The sequence below is a fragment of the Macaca nemestrina genome, chromosome 9, assembly GCF_043159975.1.
Source record: "Macaca nemestrina isolate mMacNem1 chromosome 9, mMacNem.hap1, whole genome shotgun sequence".
Lineage (NCBI taxonomy): Eukaryota > Metazoa > Chordata > Mammalia > Primates > Cercopithecidae > Macaca > Macaca nemestrina.
Window position 1 is genome coordinate 59302821 of NC_092133.1, and position 18419 is coordinate 59321239.

The 18419-nt window shown below is 37.7% G+C and overlaps 1 protein-coding gene across 7 annotated transcripts in view; it reads right to left on the minus strand.

The window, feature by feature from the left end:
* Positions 1-18419, minus strand: part of LOC105466156 (jumonji domain containing 1C) — a 310861-nt gene that overhangs the window by 3812 nt on the left and 288630 nt on the right. For all 7 annotated transcript variants that reach the window (XM_071069618.1, XM_011715124.3, XM_024788032.2 and 4 more), the window contains 6 exons: positions 14906-15074; positions 14256-14346; positions 13255-13385; positions 12106-12228; positions 6573-6712; positions 5173-5349 (listed from right to left, as the gene is read on the minus strand). In XM_071069618.1, the coding sequence (XP_070925719.1) occupies positions 5173-5349; positions 6573-6712; positions 12106-12228; positions 13255-13385; positions 14256-14346; positions 14906-15074 (831 nt within the window). The remainder of the gene's footprint in view (positions 1-5172; positions 5350-6572; positions 6713-12105; positions 12229-13254; positions 13386-14255; positions 14347-14905; positions 15075-18419) is intronic.

Consider the following 18419-nt stretch of genomic DNA (forward strand, 5'->3'; position numbering starts at 1 on the left):
AGAAGTCCTTTTGGTCATATGAATACAGAGAATTACAACTTTAAAATTTTCTAAACTCATGATAAATAACCAAACACAATCAATTAAACTCAGTATTTTTGGGCAAAGTTTACTAAAGATTATGTGTTAACTTAAAAAAAAAAACAACAACAAAAAACGGTTGCTGTTTTTAAGTAAAGGCCACTCTAAACCTCAGAATACTACAGAATCCTGGAGGTCAGTGTCATTGCTCTGTGGAGGGATGTACAGGAGTTTCACAGACTGAGTCCCAGTTACCAAGAGAAGATTTGTAAGTCTCCCATTCTAGAATAGTTCTTAGCACATAAAGAGGACTGTGGCTATGCTGCTTTCCCTCAGCTTGCTAAGATTATACCCCTCAGCTTCCTTGAACGGAGAGCCCACTCTTCTCTCAATTTGGCTCTGGCAATGGTCATTGTTGACAGGCCAAAGAACAGAATCTTGTTTCTTCCCTATCACTGTTGGCCCCTGTCATGCAGAATCACTTGGTTGAAAATTTTTTGATAGGTGCCTTGGGTTTGCATGAGATTCCCATTTGTGTGGTTTCCAAAGTGTGGTCCCTGGACAATAAAATCAGCATTTCCTGGAAACTTGTTACAAATCTATAGTTTCAGGTCTCTCCCCAGACCCACTGAAATCAGAAACTCTGGTAGTGGGGTACAGCAATCTGCTTTATCAAGCCCTCCATGAAATTCTAACATATGCTAAAGTGTCAGAACACTGATTTAGAGTCTGATTATTCTGAGGGCCACCTACAGCCTACTGGAAGTGAAGTCATGAACAGTTTTCAGAACTTCTAAGACCTAAACAGGCTGTAAGTAATAATGCATCTCAAACATAGGTTAATATTGTAAACACTTATTACTTATTTTCTCTTAAAATTGCATTGCCACCAATTGTGAATTATGGACAACATCCTTTCAACAGAGTATAAAGAGCTGTGTTGTTGTCATTACACACATAGGAGAGGAAAGGTGGCAATTCCCTTTTATATAGCTGGCAATTTCTGTGCCAAAATATGTAGCAAAGAAGTTAGATCTTGTTTTGGATCACTCAGCAATTTAGTGGCAGAGCTCAGAATATAATTTGTCAGTCTAGGTAATATATGCTGCCTTGGTGTATTTAGATATAACATTTTTTATAGATGAAATTGTATTTCTATAATCTATGTGAATTTTCTAACTATCTCAAAGAAATTGTATATAGTCATAAAGTGGGTTCTAACCTAAGTAAACTTTTGGAAGTAGCCAGAGAAAGCACATATAGGAAGAAGTAAACATTTATATGTTTTACAAAAAGCCCAATATATATAAATTATAGAAAGCCATAAATTTGTTTTCATCTACCCTTGTGCAAAAACATGTTGTTATTGAGAACATATTTTCAGGCCTTCAGAATAGAGACTTATTAATAATACAAACATTAAATGCATTATTCTAGGCATGGGAAGAGAGCAATGGAAAAGATAAATCTCTTCATCATGCTTACGTTCTAGTGGGGGTTAAAAGACAATGAGCAAACTGAGTAAATTGTAAAGCATGTTTTAAGGTGACAACTCAAATGGAGGAAAATAAAGCAGGAAAAGGTGACAGAAAGTTGGGGGACACAATTTACAGCTTTAAACTAGACCTCACCAAGAAGGTGAAATTTGAATGAAGTCTAAAAAATTGCGAAGAAGCAAGTCTTACAGATACCTGAGAGAAAAACGATTCCAAGCAAAAAAGCTTAACAAGCTTAACAAGCACAAAAGCCCTGGAGAGGAAACATACTTGGTGTGTGTGGAAGTAGCAAAGAGGGCAGGATGGCTAGAGAGGAACTAGGAGAGCCATATGAGATGAAGGCAGTGAGACAGAGGGGGAAGTGGATATGTAAACTAACCTAACTTTTAACAAGGTCACTTTGAGCCTACTAAAAGACCACTCTTCCCAAAAAAGTAGCAGCAGGGAGACAAGTATAAGCATGAAATCTCTTTGGGGTAACAATGATTGCATCTGGATAAAAGGAACTGGGGGAAAATGTGAGATACTGAATTTTCACTGTGAACGTTTTATACTTTTGAATTTTTCTATTTATGTATTATATTTTCAAAAGAAAAACATTAAAAAGTAGTATTTTCAACAAATAGTACTGTAACAGCCAAATGCCCATATGCAAAAAATTGAACCTCGATCCATACTATACACTACATACAAAGATGAACTAAATTTCATACCCAAATGTAAGACCTCAAACTATAATGGTTCTAGAAGAAAATGAGGAGAAAATCTTAGTGATCTTGGGCTAAGCAACAATTTTGTAGATACTATGAAAATATCATCCATAAAAGAGAAATTGATCAACTGGACCTCATCAAAATGAAAAAACCAGCCAGGTGGGCTGGCTCATGCCTATAATCCCAAAACTTTGGGAAGCCAAGGCAGGAGGATTGCCTGAGACTACGAGTTCGAGACCAGCCTGAGCAACATAGCAAGACCCCATCTCCGTAAAAAATTTTAAAAATCAGCTGGGCATGGTGGTGTACATCTACAGTACCACCTACTCAGGAGGCTGTGGTGGAGGCATCACTTGAACCCAGGAGTTTGGGATTACAGTGAGCTATGACTGTGCCACTGCACTCTAATCTGGGCAACAAAGCAAGATACTATCCTTTAAAAAAATGGAAAAATGAAAAAAAATGCTCTTTGAAAAGAGAAGCTACAGGAAAGGAAAATGTATTTGTAAAATACATTATCAGATAAAAGACTTATCAGAAATTGGCAAGAAACACTCAAAACTCAGAAAAAAAGCAGCTAAATAGACAAAATATTTGAGTACATATTTAACCAAAGTAGATATACAGATGGCAAATCAAGATATAAAAAGATGCCCAATGTTTAGTCATTAAGAAAGTGCAAAGTAAAACCACCATGAGACACCACTGTACACTTATTAGAATGGTCTAAAAACAAAACTGACAGTAACAAGCACTAGCGAGGAAGCAGAGGAAATGAAACTCACATAACCCTGCACTGGGAAATGAAAATGGAACAACCGATTTAGAGAACAGTCTGGCAGTTTCTTAAATTTAATCATACATTATAGTATCACCAGGCAATCCCACCATTCAGTATTTACTTAATAGAAATAAAAATCTATGTTCACATAAAACCATGTATATGAATGTTTATGAATGCCCCAAAGTGGAAACAACCCAAATGTACTTCAGCCAGTGAATGTACAGATTTAAAAAATGAAAAAAATATTCATACAACTACCCAGCAATAAAAAAAGAATCAACTGATAAACACAACAATAGGGATGAATCTCAAATACATTAAGAAAAGCCAGACTTAAAGGGTACATACTGTGTGATTCCAAATGTATGGCATACTCATAAAAGAACTATAGGGACAAAAAAGCAAGTTAGTTGCAGGAACTTTGGGTGGGAAGAGGTTGACTATAAAAGTGCAAGAGGAGGCCGGGCATGGTGGCTCACGCCTGCAATCCCAGCACTTTGGGAGGCTGAGGCAAGCAGATCACCTGAGGTCTGGAGTTTGAGACCAGCCTGACCAACAAGGAAAAACCCCATCTCTACTGAAAATACAAAATTAGCCAGGCGTGGTGGTGCATGCCTGTAATCGCAGCTACTCAGGAGGCTGAGGCAGGAGAATTGCTTGAACCCGGAAAGCAGAAGTTGCAGTGAGCCAAGATCGCACCACTGCACTCCAGCCTGAGCAACAAGAACAAGACTCTGTCTCAAAAAAAAAAAAAAAAAGTGCAAGAGGGAATTTTTTCGGAGTGATGGAATTGTTCTATATTTTGATTATGTTGTTACCTAACTATGCATTTGTTGAAACTCACAGAATTATACATTAAATAAGGTAAATTTTACTATATGCAAATTATGTCTCAATTTATAAAAATGACTACCTAGGTTAACTTTATAAAAACTGACATTGGATAAACTGAATATGTGAATAAAGATCTTCAAGGGGATCTACTTCGTATTATCAAAGGATTATTCCTATGTACCAAAAGATTTATAATACTAGTCTCTTAAATAGGCTCTTCTTTTGAGGGCATTTACATTTGAATACAGATTAGCTGTTTTCTGCTAAGAGGCTAGCAGTCAAAGAAATGGTGTATAGGGTGTACAGGTTAAACATGAATCATAAATAATACGACATCTCCGAAATAATCATAAGTCCATGGGAAAATATAACCACTTAACGTAAATACATTTTTTTTCCAGGAAGTTATCATAGAGAAAAAGGTACATTTATTATGACATTTGTTTTTTACTACTGTATCATAAATACCATTTGAGATCTAATAATGATAAATCTGACCCTGAATCTGATACATCCTAAAAGCTAAGTAGTATTTGTATGGAATAGTGTCATAAATGCTAAACAGTCAATGACTATACTTATATAAAATGTGAGAAAATTTCCTTGGTAAACTAATATACATCAGCTACATCTCAATTACTTAGCAGTGGAAAAGGTAGAGAACCAACTCTTGAGGAAAAGCAGTTTTTTGAGTTTTTTCTGGTTTCCCTGGTACACCTTGTTAATATAAGGGCTAACCTGGGCGGTAGTAGCCCCATTCCACCTATAGGAATCCACTGTGTACTTTTAATCCCATCCTCCATAACCACCCCATCTATTCTATGCCATTTTTCCTGGTGTTGGAAAAATTAGGTATTTTAAATTAGGTATTTATTTTAGTTTTTGTATTTTGTGGATTAAGTTACATAAATTACATACCATCTTTCTTTAGACAGGCCCCTGCTATGCTATCATGCTGAAGAGAGGCAGGAGGTACGCTTAAAGCCTGATAAAAAAGTCTGTATACTGTGTCCCCCCAGGCTTTTAAGACTCACTATTCAGAGGTATATATGTCACTAGGAGGGCTTAAAAATCAGATTTCAATCTATTAAATCAGAGACAGTATACAAATAGAAATCTGGCTCATGTTAAAACAATTTAAAATCTTAAGGTAATTATGTCAGATTTCTGCAAGTACTGGGATGTCATTTTAATAAAGGCAGACTGGTGCAGGTAATTCTCTTATTTGTGTCTTCTATTTATATCTATACTAAGAGCAATTTTTTTTTTCAAAACTAGTTCTTTCAGTCAGTAAAAGATATACTAGAAATAAGTTTGTATATACCTGATGAAGTGCTCCTGCTGGCAAAACAATAGCATCACCAAGGAACTGAATAAGAGTACAGGTTCTGACTCCATACTCTTCAAGCAGCCTTTGACGGAGCTTTTTATTCACATACCAACTTTGATCACGTATTGGATCATGTTCTGGTAGAACTTCAAGGCCTTGTTCTTTTGAAATCTGAAATATGAATTAAAATAGACACCCCAATTTAAGTAAGGAAATGGTAAATCCTGTTCAGTTAAATTTCAATTTTATTTGTAATAACAAGTCTTTGGTTCTCAGAATCAATGGAACAACTGAATGAGCTTCTTCAGTTAAAAAATAACATTCTGCAATAATTTGGAAAGCCAAAGAATATAAAACAATACAGCAACACTGAAATGCTGTTAATAGTTAGTACTACTTCCTGCCTCCTTCCACTATGAAGTTTCCATCTATCTGGTTTCCTTCCTTACAATTGTTTCAAAAGTATAGCACACAGATGAGGAACAGGGTAGTTGTTTTTTTTACCAAAAGCCAAACCATTCATATGTATGGATTTCATAAACATTTATTGATCCTTTTTTAAGGTAAGTATAAATACCTTTACATGGCTAACCTTCTAGTGCTTGAAAAATCAATTTCAAGGGACTTTTTCATCCGTTAAATAATCTGCTTTAGAAGACACAAATTATCATACTTCAGATTAAAATACAGGTAGGTATTCAGGGATAAGATGGTACAAACAAGGCTATAACTCTTTTACTTCACATTGATCACAGACAGAACTTATATCCTTTCAGAAAGATGATGTATCAGCACTGAAGATTTCTTAAAGGAAATCTCCATAATTACGAAGTTTAAAAAGTACCTGAGCAAAGGGTTTGAACCTATTACTTCAGGTTGATACATACATTTCTTTCAGAGTATATGACAACTACAGGCAAAGTATGATTACTCAAAATTTGAATCTATTCAGTAAGTATCATAGTATCAGATGTGATAGAGTAGAATCATTCCCTAGGTCAGCAGCCAAAAATATCTATCAGATTCAAAGAAAATAAAGATCCTACCTTCTTTAGATGTTTCCATGAAATATTTGTTTTTACATCCTGCAACTCCGGATAGCTACTTTTCGCCACCCAACTAATATCTGGCTCATCAACAGATTAGTCTTTTATTAACAGGGAATGGAGGAACACTACCAACTGGGAACAAATCATTCAAAACCCCCAAAATGAAACAGGCTTTCAAACAGGAACAAGAGAAAGAGGGCTTTGACTTTCAACAAAAAACCCCATCTACTTTGAAGTAAAAATTATGTAATGATCTTATATTGCTGAATGCCAAGTGAAGGTACGCTAACAATGAATAAGTCCTTGCTCGAGCGGAAGAGATATTATTTGCAAACTAACTTATACCTTTTGAAGAAATTCCCTTATTTTGTCAACATCTTTCCCAGCATAAATATGCCACAGAGCACCAGGTATTTCACTTGAGTCCTTCAATCTTTTCCTTAAAATGTCATCCAAATCTTCCTCCTCAAATTTCTTGAGAATTCCTGAAACAAAGGAACATATTTTCAAACTGTTGGCAGAGACTACTAGAAAGCCAAGTCTCCTCAAGTTGATCTGTCAGAGCAGCAGAGTGCCTGACTGGGATCAGTACTTTTCTTTTTGTTCACCCAGGCTGGAGTGCAGTGATCTTGGCTCACTGCAGCTTCCGCTTCCTAGGTTCAAGCAATTCTCCTGCCTCAGCCTCTCACGTAGCTGGGACTACAGGTGCACGCCGTCACACCCGACTAATGTTTTGTATTTTAGTAGAGGCAGGGTTTCCCCGTGTTGCCCAGCTGGTCTTCAATTCCTGAGCTCAGGCAACCCACCCGCTTCGGCCTCCCAAAGCGCTAGGATTACAGGCATGAGACACTGTGCCTGGCCAGATCAGTACTCTTAAAAAGGAGTCAAACACAGTTATATGTTCATAACTTTTAGGACTACAAGAATAGATAAGTGGGTACAAAGCAATAGTGATTTTCCCAGTTTGTTTTCTGTGAACCAAAAAGCAGGAGACAGAAAACCTAAGAACTACTATGTAAAATTTAACCACCTTCCTTCCCTGTCCGAAGGGGAGGTCCTAACAATGACTTGTACTCATAGCATTTCCTAACTTACAAAGGTCTTTTATGGTCACTATTTATTAGTTGGCCCCTATGCCTACTTAAGAATAAGGGATAACCTCTATTTTATACCTGAGTAAAAGGGTTCCATGAGGTGAAAGGTTTTACTCATTACCATTACTAATGAATGGCAGAGCAAAATGTATTCCAATTAATTTTGAGGGGCTCTCATATTTGATAATGGTTAATCTATAATCAAATGGAAATGTTTCATGAATAAAGTTGTGGTTTTGAGGAAAATCAAGCCATCCTTCTAAAATGTTGACAAACTAAAATCCCTACACATATATGTATGTACAGAAAAAACTTCAGAAGTATATAAACAGAAACAGTAACTGGTTGTCTCTAAGTGTAGGATCACAGGAAGGTCCTTTTTAAAAAACTGAGTTCATGACAGTGAACATTTAAATAAATGTTCTTTTTAAAAATTTTGTATAAATTTAAGGGGTACAACTGCAATTCTGTTACATGGATATATTGCCTAGTGGTGATGTCTTGGTTTTTAGTTATCATCACCTGAGTAATGCACATTGTATCTACTAAGTAATTTCTCATCACCCACCCCTCTTACCCACCCTCCTCTGAGTCTCCAATGTCTATCAGGATAAGGAATCAACCTAAGTGTCCATCCACGGATGACTGGATAAAGAAAATGTGTGGCCGGGCGTGGTAGCTCACACCTGTAATCCCAGCACTTTGGGAGGCTGAGGCAGGTGGATCACCTGAGGTCAGGAGTTCGAGACAAGCCTGACCAACATGAAGAAACCCCATCTCTACTAAAAATACAAAATTAGCTGGGTGTGGTGGCGCATGCCTGTAATCCCAGCTACTCGTGAGGCTGAGGAAGGAGAATCGCTTGAACCCGGGAGGTGGAGGTTGCACTGAGCCAAGATCATGCCACTGCACTCCAGCCTGGGCAATAAGAGCAAAACTCCATCTCAAAAAAAAAAAAAAAAAGAAAGAAAGAAAGAAAGAAAATGTGATGTATATACACAGTGGTATACTATTTAGCCATAAAAATGAAATCATTGCTGGGTAGGTGGCTCACATTTGTAACTCCAGCATTTTGGGAGGTCGAGGTGAGTGGATCACTTGAGTCCAGGAGTCTGAGACCAGCCTGAGCAACACAGTAAAACCCGTCTTTACAAAAAAATAAAAAAATTAGCCAGGCATGGTGGCACCTGCCTGTAGTCCCAGCTACTCTGGTGGCTGAGGTGGGAGGATCTTTTGAGTCCAGGAGGTTGAAGCTGCAGTGAGCTGAGACTGTGCCACTGTACTCCAGCCTGGGCAACAGAGCAAGGAGACCCTGTCTTTAAAAAAGAAAAAAGAAAAAGAAAAATCATGTCTTTTGCAGCAACATGGATGGAACTAGAAGCCATTATCTTGAGCAAAACAACTCAGTCAAAACCACATTATCACTTGCATAAAACTTTTTAAAGAAAGCTGTTACCTGCTACAAAGTATACATCAGATGTTTCCTAATTTTTGTGACAGTAATGTCTTTTTTACATTCAAACTTAGCTACAAGCATTTTTTTTTTTTTTTTTTTTTTGAGACAGAATCTCACTCTGTCGCCCAGGCTGGAGTGCTGGGGCGCAGTGGCACGATCTCAGCTCACTGCAACCTCCGCCTCCTGGCTTCAAGCGATTCTCCTGCCTCAGCTTCCCAAGTAGCTGGGACTACAGGAATGCTCCACCATGCCCAGATAATTTTTGTATTCTTTTACTACAGATGGGGTTTCACTATATGTTGGTCAGGCTGGTCTCGAACTCCTGACCTCAGGTGATCCACCCACCTCGGCCTCCCAAAGTGCTGGGATTACAGGTGTGAGCCACTGCACCTGGCCAGCTGCAAGCACTTCTTAATTGAAACATTTAGTAAGTGTTTACTATGTGCCAGGCACTGTCCTAGGAAGTTGGGGATTACAATTAAGAAAGATCCATTCAAGAGCTCATGGAGTTAAAGAGGGTCCTAATAAATCTAGACAAATAAACATCACATTGTGGTAAGTGCAATCATATCAGTACAAAGGGTACAGAGAGAGGTTAAGTCCTCCAGTGTTATCTGTGACCAAGTTTTTTCCCAGTCGTGGTGTTAAAAAAATAATAATAATAATAATTAAGGGCAATGTAAAAAGTTGATCATAAAAAAATCATCCTTTACTCTGATTTCTTTCTCTTTTTTGTTTTTTTGAGATGGAGTTTTGCTGTGTCATCCAGGCTGGAGTGGAATGGCACGATCTTGGCTCACTGCCACTTTCACCTCCCAGGTTCAAGCAATTCTCCTGCCTCAGCCTCCCAAGTAACTAGGATTACAGGCATACACCACCACGCCCAGCTAATTTTTGTATTTTTAGTAGAGACTGGGTTTCACCATGTTGGCTAGCTGGTCTCAAACTCCTGACCTCAAGTGATTCACCCGCCTTGGCCTCCCAAAGTGCTGGGATTACAGGCATGAGCCACTGCGCTTGGTGTATTTTTTCTTGTAGAGAGAGTTTAAAATGTTCTCTTTAAAAAATGACAGTTGATGTTTTTAAAATCTGTTTTCTTAACAAAATTAAAAGCTGGAAACTTTGAATTGGTTTTCTGACTTTCTTCCTTTAAATTTTATTGCTCTGCAAATTAAAAGTACATGAGGCAGGGGCGGCATCATAAGAAAGAGAACGACTGGCTAGAGTAGAGTAAGTTTACTTTCTTTAATGAAGACTTCTAGGGTGAATGATAATCTGAGTTACATTTGAAAGAATGAACACAGGAGTTTGCCAGGAAGACATGGAGGTAAGAGACACATGACAGATGGAGGAAAAAAGCATGATTTTTTAAGTATTTTTCAATGTGTTTGAAACATTATTATAACCCTAAAACGTTGTTTGTGACCACCTATAAAAAGTGACAAAAACTTTTTAGATAAAGAAAGAGAGCCAAAGATTATTTAAAATGTTGACATTCTCCTGAAATTTTCTCAAAAGAAATATGCTAGAAACAGACACTGGGGGATATGCATAAATCAAGATGAGGAAGAAAAGTTCTAGCTTTTAAGGACATGAATGAATAGTAATGGAGGAAAGCAGGTTAACTTCTATATTGTAATTTCTAAGTGCTACAGGGCAAGATCTGAACAAACTATAATGAGATACAAAGGATATAACTCCATGGCATCACAGGATTAGAAAGGATAAATAATCTGAACCACAGGTCACATTTCTGTGGCAGTGCTCAGACTATAACTCAAGTGTACCCACTGACTCTCAAATCTCTGGGGGATGGGAGTGGTAACCTATTATAGTCAATAGTGTCACTTAAAAAGCTGAGTAGCATAATGTAAAAATGAGTTTCTACAGTTTTGATGTATTTTAGGTTGTGTATTATAAAATTGTCAAATGTATACAAAAGTAGAGTGAATACTATAATGAATCCTATGTCCCCAGCACCTAGCCATTAAGCTATAGATCCATTCTGGGATCCAGATATAAAATTGATGATCTATTTCATAGCTGGATGTCATCCACAGAATTTCACAGAAAGTGCATGTGAAGTAGAAAAGGTAGAGAACATCTGAAACCCCAAAGAAGTCTCCAACTCCATAAGGTGTCAGAATCAGAAGTGGCATCACAGAAGCAGAAGACTATATTCAAAGAGGTTGTGATTAACGGTGCCATTTATTATAGACAAGGGTTAGTAATAAATGAACCAGAAAGATACACTGAATTATCCAAATATGTGTGAGTGACAGCAGTAGCAATAGTAATTTCAGACCAGTATGGGATAAGACTGCAATGAAGTGAAATGTAAAAGGAAAGTGACAGAGATGGTAAAATATTTCTTATGAGGTAGAAGCAATAGGATGGAAAGGTTTAAAGGAGGCTTTCTTTCGAGAAAGAAAAAATAATTAGACTTTGCTTTTATTGTACAGAGAAAAAGCCAATGAAGAAGAAAATGTTAAGGGCCTAAGATTGTATCTATGTCTTTATAAAGAAGGGAATAACTGACAGAGCATGATTTCAAAAAGAAATTCAGGGGACAGAAATGAAAACCTATGTACTGGATAGAAAGAGGTTACTTCCAATTAAAAGACCCCCTTCTTCCTCTTTTTACTGGAGGGGAAAAAGAATGAGCCACAAACCATATTTTAATCATCTTTAGAACCCTAGGACTTAGTTTCTATGCTTCAATAAATGTTTTCTTGTTGGTTTGTTTTTTGTTTTTTTTTGGAGATGGAGTTTTGCTCTTGTTGCCCAGGCTGGAGTACAATGGCACGATCTCAGCTCACAGCCACCTCCGCCTCCTGGGTTCAAGCGATTCTCCTGCCTCAGCATCCCGAGCAGCTGAGATTACAGGCATGCACCACCATGCCCAGCTAATTTTGTATTTTTAGTAGAGACGGGGTTTCAGCATGTTGGTCAGGCTGGTCTCGAACTCCTGACCTCTGGTGATTCACCCGCCTCGGCCTCCCAAAGTACTGGGATTACAGGCATGAGACACTGCGCCCGTCCTCAATAAATGTTTACAAGTGAGCTTAACAGTGTATTTTCATCAACACAATACTTAATGATAGAAAAGAAGTTAAAATATTCACTTTTAAAATTAAAATTTCACTTAGATTAAAAAAAAAATAGGAAAATTATTCAATCTTCAAGTAGTAAGGGCTAAAATGCCCCTACATCCATTGCAATTCTTTTTGAAATCTTCACTGTTAACTCAGAAGCTGATATTCTGGACGATACTAGAGAATGTGATTATTCAACTGTTATTTCAAAGACTACTTATTCTTTAAGTTACCTGCTTTTGAGAGAATGCCATTTCCTTTTGCTATGCCAACATAGACTAGAATATTTACAACATCAGAAACTTCAATATGGAGATTTGTTGTTCCTATATCATGATCTTTAGCAGCAACTACACCTGTGTATAAAACAAAATTTTACTTGACAAAATACTTTATATATATAATAGTATAATCAGATATCCCTCCAAATTAGCTCTATCTGCATAATTTAACTATAATTTGAATTTTAGTTTCCTTATTACAAAAACCTGTTCCAAAAGCCACAATCTATAAAACACCCTATTATTTCAATAATTACATTTCTATTATAATAAAATGTACTATGGTTAAAAATCAAATTAATAAAAAATCAATTAGCAGGTACTTAACTATATTTTGGCTGTTAATTCCTAAAATGTTGCTTAATAGAAAAAAGGATGGATTAAAAGAACAGATTTAGTAAAAACTAAAAATCATTAGACAATTTGTACGAACAGAAAATCTTTTTTTGAGAAGGAGTCTCGCTCTATTGCCAGGCTGGAGTGCAGTGCAGTGGCACGATCTCGACTCACTGCAACCTCCGCCTCCCAAGTTCAAGCAATTCTCCTGCCTCAGCCTCCCGAGTAGCTGGGACTACAGATGCACACCACCACACCCAGCTAATTTTTCTATTTTTAGTAGAGATGGGGTTTCACCATGTTGGCCAGGGTGGTCTCATTCTCTTGACCTCATGATCCACCCACCTTGACCTCCCAAAGTGTTGGGATTTACAGGCATGAGACACCACGCCCATCCTTGAACAGAAATTTTTTTTTTTGAGATGGAGTCTTGCTCTGTCGCCCAGGCCGGAGTGCAGTAGCGCAATCTCAGCTCACTTGAACCTTCATGCCTCCTAGGTTCAAACAATTCTCCTGCCTCAGCCTCCTGAGTAGCTGGGACCATAGGCACAGGCCACCATGCCTGGTTAATTTTTGTATTTTTAGTAGAGACAGAGTTTCACCATGTTGACCAGGATGGTCTCGATCTCCCGACCTCGTGATTCACCTGCCTTAGCCTCCCAAAGTGCTGGGATTACAGGCGTGAGCCACTGTGCCTGGCCTGAACAAAAATTTTTAAAAATCCAATATAATTCCTACATAGGAGAAATGTGAATATATACCTACCATAAGCACTGCACAACCTGGGTCCTAGATCAGGACGTACAAAAAATCCTGGCAAATGAGAAGCCAAATTGAATTTTCCTTCTGGATTACAATATTCCGGCAATGGCAGACTTTTTAAAAGATCTTCGTATCTGAAGAATAACAACATTGCCTTCTTATAAAGATCTGCATTGATAAGTCTTTTCACATACATAATTTTCAAGTTGTTCAAAACACCAGACTACCTTTCCATAAGACAAGTAACAATTTTCCTTGACTCAAGTGATACTGACTAAAATAGCAATTCTGCCTCTCTAACCATTAAAAGCTGTAATAGAAGGGAGGTCCTAAACAGGGTGCTGTGTTTTTTTTTTTTTTGAGACAGAGTTTCACTCTTGTTGCCCGCCTTGGCCTCCCAAAATGTTGGGATTACAGGCGTGAGCCACTGCGCCCAGCCTCTTTAACATGAACATTCTTTCCTTCACTGCCCTAACATAAAGACTTCCCCACTGCTGAGGCTACCAACTCAGTTTTGCTATCAATCAATCAATCAATCAATCAAATGCTAAGGCTACCAACTCAGTTTTGCTATCAAGCAATCAATCAGTCAGACAGGGTCTCACTCTGTCACCCAGGCTGGAGTTCAGTGGCATGATCTCAGCTCACTGCAGCCCCCACCCCCGCGGCTCAAGTGATCCTCTCACTTAAGCCTCGCGAGTAGCTGGGACTACAGATGCCTGCCACCATGCTTGGCTAATTTTTGTATTTTTTCGTAGAGATGGGGTTTTGTCATATTGGCCAGACTGGTCTCCAAGTCTTGGACTCAAGCGATCCCCTCGCCTTGGCCTCCCAAAGAGCTAGGATTATAGGTGTGAGCCACTATATGACACTCAGCCTCAAGTTATTTATTTTTAATTGAGGAAGAAAAAGTCTACAGGTCACATTTACAGTTACTTATTCTATCTCTGGGGATAGTCTCAGCTTGATCTCAAAAAGTCGAGTCAAAATGAAAAGTTTCAAACCTTGCTGGCATCATAGTCTTGAAGTCTTCTCCTGAAGGCCAGTCTTTCAATTTTAAAACAACTGTTTCTCCACTTTTGTTTTTCTGCCGTTCTATAAAGAATGCAGTTAATTACTAAAAGGGTAATTTCTGCCTTTTTATCTTTATTAACATTTGGAGAGAAAGAAATGTAAATGAATGAATGATTTGATTGTTGCACATTACATGCTTAATAAATGCTTGCTTATTGACTTATGTACTTATGTAGTATTAAAACCTTTATTCCTTTTTTACATAAACAGAATTCATTAAATTACCCACTTGTAATATCTCAAAAATTGTTTTTAAAAATCTTGGTAACATTACAATCTTACATTTACACTTTTAATTTTCAAAGAGTTTTACATAAATAATTCAATTTTCACAAGCTTATGGAACTGTCAAACATTTCTCCGTAAGTAAAACAGTATAAACGGCATCTTTAAGGTCAAAGGAAATTAGTGGTAGAGACAGGGATTGGGACCCAGTATTTTGTTTCCAATTACTTGTTTCTTTTTATTAGACAACAACGTAAAACAGATGTTTCAAAGACTTAAAATCTGTTAAGTTACATTTGGAATTTATCATTTTGAAGGAGTATGATGGAGAAAATAGTAAAATAAACGAACATACTTGAAACTTCTTCAAAACCATCCCAGAATTCCTTAACATTGGCATTTGAAATGATGCTATCTTTGCAGTTCAGGAGATCAGCTTGGTGGTCTCCAAAATCAAGACTAATTGATTCCGCCTTCCATAGGCTAATGTTCATTTTCTTATGCACACCAGAAACCACTGCAGGCTTATAAATAAATAGATAAATAAATAACAGTTAAAAGATACACAGACTTTGTTTTTTGTTTTTGTTTTTTTTTGAGACAGAGTCTTGCTCTCCTATCCAGGTTGGAGAGCAGCGGCCTCATCACACCTGACTGTAACCCTTTGGGCTCAAGCAATCCTTCCACCTCAGCCTGTTCAGTAACTGAAACTATTAAATTTCAAGCCTAATGAGTGATTCTCTGAGAGTGAGTGTCTCCTTTGAAATTATATAAATTCAAATCCCCTCAAAGCTTTCTTACACTTGGTGGCGGGGGGTACATGTCCTCTCCACCCAAATTCCCTAACAGCTTTCTAATAATGCAGAAACCAGTAATGGAAGATTTGCAGCTTCTAAAACAACAATAAATGATATATAAAAACATATCTAAGAACATCTGATATATTATTCTCAGGTTTTAAACAAATTCCTGTATTCTAATGAAGCAGAATTCTGGAATACAGAGAACACAGTAAGCTATGACTTAAAAGTTTCTGAAAAATGATATTTACTAGGCTGGGTGTGGCAATGCATTCTTGTAGTCCCAGTTCCCAAGGCTGAGGTGGGAGGATTGCTTGAGCCCGAGTTTGTGTCCTGCCTAAGCGACACAGTAAAACCCTGTCTCCAGAAACAAACAAACAAAAAATCTAAGTGGGCTGGGCGCGGTAGCTCAAGCCTGTAATCCCAGCACTTTGGGAGGCCGAGATGGGCGGATCACGAGGTCAGGAGATTGAGACCATGCTGGCTAACATGGTGAAACCCTGTCTCTACTAAAAAATACAAAAAATTAGCCGGGCGAGGTGGTGGGCGCCTGTAGTCCCAGCTACTTGGGAGGCTGAGGCAGGAGAATGGCGTGAACCCAGGAGGCGGAGCTTGCAGTGAGCTGAGATCCGGCCACTGCACTCCAGCCTGGGCGACAGAGCAAGACTCCGTCTCAAAAAAAAAAAAAAAAAAAAAAAAAAAAAAATCTAAGTGATTATTAGTATTCTTAAACTAATTAAGATAATTAAATAATAAGATAGTTAAGATAATTAAAATTTAGGAACCACAAAAGCAGAATAATCTCTAGCTAGATTTTTTTTTTTTTTTTTTTAGGATACAAAAGACATCTTAAAAAAGAAAAAAATCCTAAATTCTGGTTTATTACATGGATGAATGTTCCATTAAACATCTTTTCAATGAGCCAACAATATATACAACTTTAAAAAGAGGTCCGGCCAGGCGTGGTGGCTCACGCCTATAATCCCAGCACTTTGGGAGGCTGAGGTGGGTAGATCGCGAGGTCAGGAGATCGAGACCATTCTGGTTAACACAGTGAAACCCCCTCTCTACTAAAAATACAAAAAAACTAGCCGGGCGAGGTGGCGGGCGCCTGTAGTCCCAGCTACTCGGGAGGCTGAGGCAGGAGAATGGCGTGAACCCGGGAGGCAGAGCTTGCAGTGAGCAGAGACCGCGCCACTGCGCTCCAGCCTGGGTGACAGAGCGAGAACTCCGTCTCAAAAAAAAAAAAGATAAAAAGAGGTCCAGGTAGTAGTTAACTTGCTGGCAATTCATGCATTAATTCCTAGTGCCTAGTACCTATCCAATAATATTCCTGCTATTATGGTAATCAGCAGCTTGCTGAAAGTAAATTTTTAAAACAAGATAAGGGTTAAGCTAATTAGTATATCAAAATAATTCAAAGCAGAATTCTTAGGCTATCATCATGATCTTATTTTTTTGGGAGACAGGGTTTCACTTTGTTGCCCAGGCTGGAGTACAGTGCACGCGATCGTGGCTCACCGCAGCCTGGACTTACTGGGCTAAAGCAATCTTACTGCCTCAGCCTCCCAAAATAGCTGGGACTACAGGTGTTAACCACCACGTCTGGCTAATTAAAATTTTTCGGTAGAAAATGGGTCTCACTATGTTGCCCAGGCTGGTCTCCAACTCCTGGGCTGCAGCAATCAATCTTCCTGCCTTGGCCTCCCAAAAAGTTGGGATTATAGGCATGAGCCACAGCACCAGGCCTGTAAAGCTTTCTGATTAGACTCCTTGCCAATGGTATTATTCTCTTCTAACTCAACTTCTAATCTGTCTTGCTGTCAGTTACTATAAAATGTCAATTTGATTATACAGATTCCACAATTAAAACTAGCACCTACAGTATAATGTTAAAACTCTTTAGTATGATATATAAGGGCATTTCATCATTCCTCTAGCCATCTCCTTACACCACTCTCCCCCATGAACCATGATCTATGTTGCAGATAATCACACCTACTCAGAGAGTTCCCTGAACACCTGTTCTTGTGTATGTCCAGCCTCTTGTCCATCTAGCAAAAAACTTCACTTAACCTCTAAGGAATCAATTTAGACTACCTTTTTGAACTAGTATCCTAGCTTTGACATTTCCTTTTCTGGGTTCTCATAGCACCTTGAACAAAGTTCTTAAAACACTTAACATAATTATGAAAACAATTATTTGTGTGACTCTTTTCTACCTCAAAAGCCCACACAAATTAAATAAAATTTCAGCCCAGTAATGTCATCAGGGTTTCAAGGAGAGCAAGGCAAAAAAGACATGCTAAATCTTCTGTATATGCAACGCGCAAGTGTGCATTTCTTTTTTTGGGGTGAAAGATTCGCTTTCATCAGATTTCGAAAGGGATTAGTTACCTAAAAAGATCAAGAAGCATTGCATTAAAATGGTTCTTACTCATTTTTACATAGCTTACTCATTTTTATATTCTTACTGCCTATGACAGAGACTGGATCTCTTATTAGATGCTCAGTAACAGTTGAATGAACAAAGTAAACATTTTCCAGAAAACAAGAAATAAATTTAACAGAATACTGTCATACAAATACTTAATTTGTTCATAATTTTTGCATTAATGTAGTAAACTGCCATCTGAAATGTATATCAAACATTATCAAAACTTTTGTCCAACAGAAAATCATTTATATTAGAGGAGAAAGAACAATATAGTTTGTCATTCAAGATTCGATGAAGTAATTTGTAAGTAAATGTTCTATGTATAAATATTACAGACAAGAACATCTACATAGGTTCATGAAAAATGCTGTTAATTATTAACATTTTAATAGTAGACATGGATCTACTAACTGGACTAAAATATCAATCTAAAAAAGAGGAGAAAGGAACTGCATTTTGTAAATTCAAGATGCTATTACATGTCTGTTCTGACAGATCAAAAACTAACATAAAATAATCAATGCTTCCCTGTTAACTCATATTAAATCTGGCCAAAAAACAGGAATTGAGAAATAAGCATTTTGACAATCTTTTCGGTACTTTCATATCTTATTGTCCCCCAAATGTGTTAA